The 12,296-nt window shown below is 38.7% G+C and overlaps 1 protein-coding gene across 12 annotated transcripts in view; it reads left to right on the top strand.

The window, feature by feature from the left end:
- Positions 1–11,911, top strand: part of LOC141438111 (guanine nucleotide exchange factor DBS-like) — a 116,665-nt gene extending 104,754 nt beyond the window's left edge. For 10 of the 12 annotated variants that reach the window (XM_074101787.1, XM_074101786.1, XM_074101794.1 and 7 more), the window contains exons 16-20: positions 1,609–1,806; positions 2,501–2,706; positions 2,938–3,097; positions 8,015–8,147; positions 8,425–11,911. In XM_074101787.1, coding sequence (XP_073957888.1) covers positions 1,609–1,806; positions 2,501–2,706; positions 2,938–3,097; positions 8,015–8,147; positions 8,425–8,522 — 795 coding nt within the window. In that variant the 3' untranslated portion in view covers positions 8,523–11,911. Of the gene's footprint in view, positions 1–1,608; positions 1,807–2,500; positions 2,707–2,937; positions 3,098–3,943; positions 3,973–4,509; positions 4,765–8,014; positions 8,148–8,424 lie in introns of those variants that run through there. The other 2 variants (XR_012452452.1, XM_074101797.1) reach the window with 2 other exon arrangements.
- The last annotated feature ends 385 nt before the right edge of the window (positions 11,912–12,296 follow it).

The following is a 12,296-nucleotide window of genomic DNA, read 5'->3' as shown; positions in this document are numbered from 1 at the left end:
CATTGTTCGAATTCTAGCTTTCATAGTCAATTCACACCAAGACACTACGCTACGTTTCATTGAGAGAATAACACAAATGAATACTCGCGTTGCGTCTCGTTTCTAAACGAATCGACCGATTAAAGCGAATGCACCCAGTGTGTTCCCGGCTCTAAGTCCAGTCGACACTAAAAGTAATTTTTTCGCCTTGTTACATTGAGTGCGATCTCGTGGGTGATTGATGCATTATCCCACGGGCGTCGGAAACCGTAACGGATGGAAAGTTTGTCACGCGACGGGGAAACGGTCGCAACATTTCGAAACGCGAAAAGCTGGAATTATAGTACACTTACCTTGGAGAAACTCAGAGAACGCAATTAACTTTAATAGTTATTTTAATTTGTTTATTTACTTTTAACTTAATAAGTTTCTGTAAAAAAAAAACTTAGGTTGCTACTGAAATATATAATTTAGATGAATACTGTGTTAGGCAAGGCAATCGTCATTATGTCATTAATTATTTCATCCAAGACATAATCCAATTAACATTCGTATGGTTCTTCGGACGGACCACTAGATTATTCAAGAGCTGGAGCCAAGTTTTTACCGGTACCTTTTTATATCGCTCATAAAGTTGTAAGCTGTAATGCTGTATTTTTTATTGATAAATAAATAAATAAATCACCATTCTGTTATTGATTAATTTTATGCCTCTGGTGAATTGGACTTAAAATATACTCAGCGGCACAAAATTTGGCCCACCCGTCATAGAAAATTACCGATTCTGCATACATTTGAGGGCCAGATTTTTTGCCGCTCAGAATATAATATATTCTTATATACTATATTATTTAAGCTTCGATGACATATTGCAATACGTACCTTATCAAGTAATATCAACTAAAATGTTATAGGTACCGACTGTTTAAGATAGAGAAATCTATCACAAAAAGAACTTAGTAAAGTTTCAAACTTCAATATATTATAAACGACTTACCAGAATTTACTGAAGCTTAGCTAAGAACCATCTAGATTAAACTGGTTTTCGATAAAAAAAAAACGTGTCTAAATCGGTTAATCCCTTTGGGAGCTATGATATCACAGATAGAGACACAAACACTTAAAACTTATAATACCACTTTTTTGTTCTTAACAACATAATAAACGACACCCACTCATCGACAAAATTTATGTGACAGATAAATGTGATGCCGTCTCTGTTTATTCGGACAAATCAAACAGAGACGGCATCACAGATATCTGTCACATAAAATTAATTATCCATAGGTATGTGGTGAAACATGCCCTTAATGTTTCTCTACAGGTTGAATACGCACGAAATGTTAGATATAAGACCTTTATAACCGTGCTAGCTTTTGCCCGAGGCTTCGCCCGCGTGGAATTCGATTATCGCGCGCTGTTCCCTCTGGAACTACATTTTTCCGGGATAAAAAGTAGCCTATGTCACTCTCTGGCCCATAAACTATCCCTATGCCAAAAATCACGTGGATCAGTCGCTCCGTTTCGACGTGAAGGACGGACAAACATACAAACACACACAATTTCGCATTTATAATAATTAGTATGTACCTAATGTATTCTGGCAAATAAATTGTTTTGAATTTCCAGGTGGACCTAACGCAGCAAGGCGAGCTGCTCCTCCAGGGCTCGTTCCTCGTGTCCTCAGAGAGCAAGCGCGACCTGCGCCTGCGCATACGGCCGCGCCGCCGCCACATCTTCCTCTACGAAAAGGCCATGCTGTTCTGCAAGCCGGCTACCAAGAACAGCCATAATAAAGCCACGTATCACTTTAAGAATGATCTACAGGTAAGTTTTTTTGGTATTGTCCGTGTCTGTCCGTGTCGTCTCCTACAAATCTACTCTTTATGGTCTAGATGCCTATATACAAACTGCATAAGTAAATTTTTAATCCAATGCTTTGCACATTACCTTTATTTTATTTTTTTTGACTGTCGAAAAATATAGTGCAATGTGCCAGTAACAACTTCACATTAAAACTTTTTTCTAAAATTTTTACTTTTTGAATTTTACTAAACAATATTGATGCTAAAAAACGAGCCTACCAATTCCTAAAAGGGTCGGCAACGCACCTGTGATTCCCCTCGTGTTGCGGGTGTCCATGAGCGACGGTGATCGCTCTCCATCAGGTGACCCGTCTGCTCGTTTGCCCCCTCTTATATAAAAAAATGTATATTGTATTTCGATCCAATTTATGAAAAGTGTAAACAAAGACGCCATTTATCCGACCACAGACATTCAATGATGTGAAAACCTAGAACCTATTGCAAAATAATTAATCTGTTCAGTAAATCGATTAATTTATTAAGTAATTGAATAGATCAAAGTCAATATTTTTGTCTATTTTATTATTTGCAATACTTGATTTATACACACGAATTATAGATAAACGTGTTATTGATTCGATCCAGTGTTTACACTTTTAATAAATTGGATAGGCATAACGTATAGTATTTTCACGATTTTCTTTTAACTTTGACAGATGTCACAAATCGGTCTAACGGAGTCGGTGAAAGGCGACCTTCGCAAGTTCGAGGTGTGGCGGGAGCATCGATTAGAAGTGCATACGATTACGGCGCCATCTATCGACGTGAAGCGCATTTGGGTCGAGAGGATCAAGCGTGTACTGCTCGACCAACTGAAGGAGCTGAAGGGAGAGAGAGTTAGGAAATATGGGGCGCAGCACAGGTTAGTTTTAACATATAATTTGTAATAAAATAAGCAAAAACGCTAAATCTAAATTTTATAAGCCTAGCGCCATCTAGTGAGCAAATATTTGTAGCGGGTCCTTACGTAAAGTTCCTGCGTAGCGTCATCGAAGCTTCTCAACTCGGACGCATAAATACGTTGTCTATGAACGCGTGATATTCTCTCTGTGTACCCGATTTCTGATTTCTCAATTGCTACATTAATACCCAGGACCCTAATCCAAGCCAGTTCGTGGGACTTGGGTCCGCCGGGCCAGGTCCGAGGGCCGGCGCCGGCGCACCCACGCCAGGCCTCCTGCGACTCGCACGAAGAGCCCTGCTGGTCCACCGACCCCTCGGAAGACGAAGAGGAGGAGCCCGAGCAGGCGCCGGTATGACAATAAAATCTAACTTACACTGGGACAATGGTACCAAACTATCGGACATGATTTGCCCAGAAAAAAAAAACAGCATAGTGTAGTGAACAGGATTGAAAAAGGTTGATTTTTGTGCGGGAACACTACTATAAACGAACTGTCAAAATTGACAGGTGGCCGTTAAGCAACGATATTACGATGGACTTCTTTAGTCTGGGTGACGCATGTCCTATTTAGGCTAACTTTTTCACCAGAATTTTACGGGAAGCTGAACTGCATGCGAAAAATAATATGTATAAGTATGAATAAAATAATTGGTTTCATGCTTCTTTTCTCTTCACAGCAATCATGTCATATTTATCTATGCAAAGATCTCGTGAGTAGTCAGCCTAAAAGTGGTCAACAGTTTGAGTTGGTTTGCGATTTGACTGGCGTTTCAGCAGTTGATTTCTATGGAAAAATTGTGTTCAAGATTGATATCGCTCCCTTTTCTCTGTAAATAAACCTTAACTGCAGTGCAGTATCAATGTTGAGCGCTATCCCATTTGAATCTAGGCTTTGGTCAACATTTTTCGGTGTGGATATATTTGACGAAAGAAAGAATTGATTATATACCTATTTGTAATGTGATAATTTTCAAGTCTTTTTCTACAGTGTTACTAAGACAACGAAAATATTTCTGGTATTTACTTGGATTAACTATTTGTACGTAACTGCTATGTACCAGTTTAAATAACGTCATTTTGTAACGGGATACTGTTAAAATAACTAACATTAACCGGGTAGAATAGTGCTTATTGTCGCGGATAGCTTTCTTAATACGGGTATCCTTATTAATAGCGACTAATTTTGGGTTTGCAGTGTTGAGTGAAGTGAAAACCACTCTCTATGTAAGTTAAAGAGTCTTTATTAAAGGAATGCGGGCTGATTCACGGGTAGCGCATGTGAAGCCTGAAACCCGAACGCACAATGCTAGCATAGCATAGCATCAAAGCATAAAGATCTAATAGAATCAGGATTCGGGATTTTTAATTAAAACAGTCGAGTGGTGATGATTCGTTATGCAAGCTTTGACAGAGAATTTGCAGTATCTTACTCCATAGACCTAGGCGTAGACGCAGATGCTACAAATTCTCTTACTAAAAAAAAAAACGTCCGTTAAAAGTCACGCCGTCCACTGCATAATTAAGTTAGCCCACCACCCATCATCGCTTTTAGTTTATTTAAATTCAAAGTTTTCATTAGCGACACTGGCACCCAAGGGTTAATTGGATTTAGTTTTGCACTTCCACGTGGCACCAAATCTAACGCAAGAAATATCACTTTATTTGACAGGCCTTGCTCAAAAGAGGCTGCATAGTGCCGGTGCCATCTTGTGGATGTTATAACAAAATGGCCGCCATGCTCTAAGATGTGTTGTTCAACAGGTGACGGAGGCCGTCGGTCTCAACGGTACCATACACAGAATGGTGCAATTCTTTTCTGTATCGGGCTCTGCACAAGCCACATCCACGTTTTACGTGTCACAGTACTGATAGAACCTCTACGGAGCTTTAAGCCCCTACAGGCCTTGTAAATACAATGAAAAAGACTGACTTATCCAAAGTTAAAAGTACATAACCAAAGAGTTCGACGTAAACGAACGTGGATAATCAGCTAATTTTGCCGAAATTAACTGTCGTGTAAGTCATTGTTTTGTTTGTTATGTCACTCATTTGTCAGTGTGCTTTTTAGTTCTGTTAACTATGCGCTTGCTTCGATTAAATGTTATACGTTAATCAATGTTTATGATACATATGTATTTTTGTTTAAGAATGGTAGAACATAATGGATATCATCGTATCATCATGACCGAACTGTACTCTCGTTACTGTATGTCATAATCATAAAACTGATCTTACACCGTATTCTATTGACCGATATTACACACGAAGAGAACGTGAGAGTGTTTGCCTGATTCTGCACAGCTCGGCACGGCATCTCAGCATCTAAGCTTGCATCACTCTAACTCTAACCACAGCTTTGACTTGCGATCTTGGCTTATGATACTAATGTATTGTTTCTATACACTCTGATTTCGGTAACACTTACGGCATCACACGTTTACCAGGGGCATAAGCAGTTCTCTAAATTATGTAATAATGAGATCCGTGGGTGGAGAAATTAGTTTATACATATATTTCCAAGTATTCAGTATAAAATATTGCTGACTGCATATTCTCTAAATCTTCAACTCGAAAGCGCAATCGAAGAACCAGTCAAGTGAATCAGTTTTATACATTTATCATTACTTCTGTCAATTTATTCATATACTACAAATCTACGAATAAATATCTAAGTACCTATTTGTTTAATAAATGTAGGTACGTTTTATTACCAAAAGTGGTTTATCCCTTAGGCACATTACTCTTTACATTTACGTCTTCGAATTAATTATATGTATAAGTAATTAAGTATAATAATTATTTTAACATTATTATACCTACCTATTTGTATTTATCTTTATAAGGTGTGTGGATGTATAAACTCGCTTTAATTATAAAATGCATGACTTAGATATGTCTAAGTAAGGGTACCTAATAAATAAGGTAAAAGTGCAAAATTCGTTTTGCATTTTTACTCACGGGAAGATAGCAACTTTTTGGTGACCTGAAAATTAATGAAAATGCATGTTTTGGTTGATGTGTGAGTGAAATAAACCTTTCAGAGAAAATTATCAAGATGTTACGATACTTCATAAATATACCAAGACTTAAAAAAAAACCATTAACATTTGCCGCAGTTGAAACAAATTCAAATTGCATTTCATTTCACAGACCCTTTTCCCGCCAAAGTAGGTCCGTTGGCCCAACCAACAAAAGTTAATTTAAAGTGGGTATTAAAGACTAACATCAGGGAGCGTAACTTTGGTGCCGATGACAGACGTATGACGTCAAGCTAAATACAAAGTGTTTTTATCCAGACCTCTTTAGTTTACTGATATAATCAATATCAGATAGAACGCAGTCAATTTTCATGGATGGTTTTGGGATTTGGAATTGCCAGAAGTTTCACGCAAAGAACTATTTTTAAAATCATTGCCATCAAAAAAAATTGATCTACATGAAAAAAGGTTTTGTCTATCAACAATATCTTGCTCCATGTGCGGTTATGAGGATTATGACCAGTACAACGCCAATTTGTAACTGGCGGGAGATTCGAGAGTACCATCAGTCAAATATATGGTCTACCAACCTAAAGTTGATAATCGTTTGCATGTCATAAAACAAAAATGCCAATAGACGTGTCTGTCAACATGAAAGTTCGACTTTAGCGACATATTCATTTGATAGGAACTTGTTTAAAAATTGATAGACCACTTATTTGGCTGATGGTACACGTGAAATTTATTTATGTAAGTAAATAAAAACGAATATTTTTTGTTACAATTACCTAGATTTCCCAGTGAAATATTTTATTGACATGGTATTTTTAATTTACATCACCACTAAATTAAAGTCATTAGCATCATTGCAGTGTTGTAATTTTGTTTAAAAAACATCCTATATGTGATTTCACGTCAATAATGACGTCACCCGCACCAAAGTTACGCTCCCTGCTAACTATGATATGAACGTCTAAAACTGTAATCTGGGACACCAATTTTAATAAATCATCGTTGGACACCGGTACAGTACAAGCCAAGTTTTGGCCAATTTACCGATGTTAATTTTCAATTGGATGGTTCAGCGGACCAAATGAGACGAGCTATAGGTACTGTCACTACTCTCAGCAATTAAACAGCTCAAAGCAAGCCTAACCCACCCAATGCCAGAGACATTCATATTCATCCATAGCTAAACAGACGAGCACTTATTGCAGCTCACATAGACCACAGACTATACAGACGGACTGCAACGCTACTGCTAACTGCATGTGCAGTTCAGAAGCGGTACCAGCACAACTGCAAGCAACCGTGTTGTGTGTATTGGCAGTTTAGCAGGTTCGGTGCATCAGAGTTGCATTTCGCCCGTATACCTATGAATTTAGTACGGTAACACAATTTACCAATATTGACGGCTTTTAAGATCTCCCGTGATGATCAAAAATGTTGAGCAAAATATTGATATTATTTATCTACTATTGCAGCACTGTAGTGTTTGTCGCGGACTTAAAGCATCCATTCCATTCTCACCAAAAGCGCCATCAAAGCTGGCATTTTATAACCTAACTAACAAAAAGTTGAAATACGTACATACATATATGACACTGTTCTTTGTCACTTCAAAGTTCAATATCTCAAAAACGGCTGAACCGATTTTGATAAAACATGTCTAAGAACCATCGCTAGAAAACCTGCTTTCAAATGAAAAACCGCATTCAAATCGGTACACCCGTTTAAGAGCTACGGTGCCACAGACAGACAGACACACATAGCGGTCAAACTTAATAACACCCCTCTTTTTGTGTCCGGGGTTAAAAATGATAGAAATACTCATTTTATATCCAAAAATGTGAAATATGATGCTTAGAACGCTCTGAAACTGTACAAATAGTTTTTAAATATTTTCTACGCGCTGGATGAGGTGTATGTCAATGTATAGACAATACATACAACTTCTTAGACGCAGAAAATACAAAAATGCAGCGAATTCCTTGTGATGCCCTCTCTAGAAGTTGAGCCATTGTGCCAACCAACCAGCCAAAGCCAACCTCAGGGACACGAATACGTTAAGAGTATTTATATCTTACTCTAAGCACCACCACATAAACCAATGTTGGTCAAACATGTAGAGCAGGATATGAACGAAATACACACCAGTCTTTCCGATAGCCATTTTTATATTATAGCTTTAGATACAGCGTTGGTTGGCTATGCTTTATATCCGCGATAAAAACTGCCGTGCTTCTCGCCCGATATTGTGATGTTCGTTGACATGTGCGCGTACGCAGGCGGTGGGGAGCGCGCTGGTGGCGCTGTCGGAGTACACGGCGGTGGGAGCGAGCGAGGTGTCACTGCGAGAGGGACAGCAGGCCGAGCTGTTAAAGGTCGGCTGTGCTGGCTGGTGGTACGTGCGGCTTGCAGGTGAGGACCAAAGAGTAACCTTTTGAACGCTGGATAAATACCTATACATAATATTCGATTCGCCACCATGTTCGTCAAGGTTTTAAAAAACTAGGGGTTTTTGGTGCACAAAAGGGGCACGCTTATTATTTTTACCGGCGAAAACAAAGATTTGAAACAATTATTTACTGTATAAAATAGAAAGCAAATGCGCCCTGTTCAACTGCCTGGATCTAATGATTTACGCGTGCGCAGTCACGAGTAAACACTAGTATATTTATCTATTATCTACTCGCAGGCGCACACGGCGAGGGCTGGGCCCCGGCGGCGTACCTCGACCAGCGCAAGACTTCGCGCTCGTCCAGCCGCTCGCACGACCGGCTACACGACCACTGAGCCCAGCGGTAGCGGGACTTCGCACTCCTGGCTCAAAGGTGTCTATTGGATCCCCAACTTGACCCTACCGGATGTCCTAGTGTATAGATCTGAGACTGTATTGTACAAGGCAAGCCACAGACCTACCGATTTTGTTCTATAAGAACAGAACAATCCGCGTTTATCGTCACACGCCGTTAAACATAATGGATGGAACCCGAGGCCCTATCGTCTAAAAAGCGCTGGCGTTCATGATTGCTTTCACCGTCTCTTTCTACCCTCGTCCTATACTGTTTGACAGAAGGAAGTGGTGAAAACAATTATTGTGGTTCCAAGTATGTTAGACGGTAAGACCTCCGGGTCGATAGGTAAGTATTGTGACGAGTTGTACATTATGTATTGCATTCTAGCCTTCTGATTTCAATTCTTTCTGTTTTATTAAAACAGATTCGGTAGGTTCCAAACTGGCCCAATGCGCGAGCATTTACCATGTCTCGACCCTCACCCTATTTAATTTGATGGAAAGAAGTGGTTGGGTTACACAATATGGCCTCTTTTCACCAACAAAGGCGCGCTTCTCCACACTTTATGAACACAGTTATAATTACTTATAATATAAGTAAAGATATGTGTGCGTAACACCAATGCGCTTTTAGAGTGCGTCCATATGTGTATCATACCTATCTCCGACGCGTTAGTACACGGAAATGTCAATTCAATAAGTCCCGAGTTGTACAGTAACCAATGTCGCCGGAAATGCTCATATTATGTGCTCATGTGGGATTCGTACAACACTTTGAAATCCTGGCGATTATAAATCATAGCTTCTATTTTAAAAAATAATAAATTTTGAAACGATAGCATAATTAGAACTTAACGACAACAGTAGGTATGCCATTGAGTCTTGTGGGGATGAACTCAATGCGAAAGTTTTTAGATTCAACACGGCTACATTTTATACATGCTACTCGAACTGTCAAATATAAATTTGACAACGAATTTGACGTACCTAACTATGCTTACTTGAACTTACCCATGATCAGTATCTTTCGTTACCATGATACTTCATCTTGTTTTTTACTGTTCCATGGTCGCCCACGTAATGGTTTGGACGTGATCATGCAACAGCGCCGTATCTCATATGTCGCGATTCTGTTCCCCCACGTATCTAAGTTAAATTAACTCCATACCTTTATAGGTAAAAATATGTGCTCGACCCGGTACGTTTGACCTCTATATGCTAAAATGATACCAATGTCACTGTCGGTACCGTCGGTCACGCACACTAGGCACAATAGCACGAGCTTTAGGTACTCGTACTATTGCACATCAATAATCTACATGGACGGGCACGCTTTTGTTAGTGAACAGATCTATGTTTTGCTCTAGCTCTACTTAACTTTGATTAGGATTAGAAAATACTCTTGTAAAACCCATTGGATTGGACGCTTTATATTTAGCCGTGGCGGACTACGGGTCGAATGCGATTTTTTCGAGGAACTCCACGGCATCCCTGTGGACTGTCACGGTTTTGAAATAAAGCAAGAAAAAAGTTGAGATTAAGTTTGTTTTAACATAAGTACGTGCAATATTATTTCGGCAAAAAATCTGCCAAGTTTAATTATTAGCGCAAACTACACTAGTACATTTTGTTGTTAAGGGCATGGTGAGGGAAACGTCAGAAAACAGCTCGCTAGTCGGTGTTTAGATTACGGTTGGCGAGCCACACAATTTATGTAAGGTTAAGGCTACATGTTTTGCAAACGCGACGTTAGTTGTGTCGAGGATTGCATAGGCACCTTAAGTTGTCGAAGTCACCCCACCTCGTTGTTAATGTCGAACAATAATACACTTGTTAATTATTGTAAATGTTGTTCTAAAGAAGCTTTATTGTAAATTAGTGTTAGTCGTAGCTGAGTTGTCGGCGTAATCCAAAGCTAAGGCGTTGTGCGCGGCGCGGGCGCATGTGCTGTCTCTTTCTTAAATGTGACGTTAACAGCAGGGCAACTACGAAACTCGAAACTCGAAGTTCGTGTCGTGCGGTCCCTCAGACACTTATGCTATTTAATACGAGAGCGAGAGGGACGGTACGATACGAATTTCGAGTTTCGTAGTAGCCCTGCAGGGACAGACATAGTATAGTCTGACAAGCGAGTCCCAGCACAAGATAGAGGCACTTTGACAAAATGAGGTCTGGCAACACATAAAGAAATATTTGTCACAAATACGTAACAGGGAGCGCTCACATGCGCGCAAACATTCGTAGGTACATTATAAAATGTTTTTGCACAAGCAAACGTAGGGCTCAAACCCACGAACTCGTGCACGGCCTGCAAAGATAACCACTGCACTAACGTCGGTCAAAAGGTAATATAAATATATAAGAGAGATCAATCCCCCTACAAATGTCTTGTTGGTTCTCGTACCTATGCGAATGTGAGAAAGCAGCTTTACATTTGTCATAAATCAATTTTGATTTGCATTGGTGCTTGCCAGAATGATTTTTAAAGTTGCCTAAACGTGGTTTGCTTTAGGTATATTGCTTGTGCTTGGGGACTCGCCTGCCTGACTCTAGCACATGCGTTGACGCCTGTTGAGGCCTGATATAGTGGCGTAGTTATGTGAGCCGTGACTGTTTCGTGATTGTTCTGTACATACTTTTATTATTTAATTGTAGGTATTTATTTGCTAGCTCGGCTTTTGGTGTTAACTCGTGCTCACGCCTTGATATTCCATGACAGATACTGTGGGTATTGTTTAACATTACAGCCGTACCGTTAGGGACCTGTGTACGTATCTAGTAAGTCTCTTTACCTTGTGATAAAGTATGGGCGATTTTGAAAGGGACGATAAAATTGTGAATTTTCAAAACTCGTTCCCTCTCTTTCTGCTCTTATTATAACGCGAGACATAATTTGTAGTCAACGATCATTCTCATATCATTATCATTACTATCATTAGTTACATCGACAAGATATAGACATAATTATATCAAACAGAGCTTTTCTTGAATTCAAAGAGAACTTATGAAGAATTAAATAAATTTAATTAATTCATAAATGGATTAAGTAAAGAATATTAAATTGGAATTCATATTTATACAATTTATCAACCGTAGTATAAAAGTGCTTTGATTTCCACAATAAGTTTTACCTAAGTGCAGAATATAAAGTGATTTAATTACCTTCTGTAGGTAGGTATGTGTTTTTGCTAGTCGGCGTTAATTCTTTAAAATCATTATTTTGTAGATCAAAAAATCATTGTATACATTTATTTCTCTCATTTCGTGCCACAGTACCTGCTCCTGTCATTACATGTGATGTATTATTTTCTTTTCATGAAAATGTTTTGTATTATAATAAACTAAGTTCATTTTCGAGCTGACCAGAATATACATAATTTGTCCATTTCTTTTGTGTTTTATTTATTTTTACCTCACCTATTATTTGTAGTTTCTTACATCATATTAACTTATGCTGTTGAAAAGCTCGCATCGCTTACTTCTTAGCGTTTTGTTGAAGTATTACTCTCTCTAAAATTTAAATAAAAAATTGAAGGTTCTTGATCAGCAAGTGAAGAAGATTAAATACGTCGTTAGCCACTTCATCATAATGCTAATTTCCAGTTTTTTATTTATTTGTATGCAACTACCCCCAAAATACTATGTTGTTAGCGATGTGTGTGAGAAGACAGCAGTTATACTATATATCGTATCTGTAATAGTAAGTACATACTCAAAATGGTTACCTATGTCAATTTATCCAATTTTTATTTATATATTTTCGTGTGAAAACA

Source organism: Choristoneura fumiferana, chromosome 18, assembly GCF_025370935.1.
Source record: "Choristoneura fumiferana chromosome 18, NRCan_CFum_1, whole genome shotgun sequence".
Classification (NCBI taxonomy): Eukaryota; Metazoa; Arthropoda; class Insecta; order Lepidoptera; family Tortricidae; genus Choristoneura; species Choristoneura fumiferana.
The sequence above is the reverse complement of the archived record's forward strand: the minus strand, read 5'-3'. Positions and strand labels throughout refer to the sequence as shown.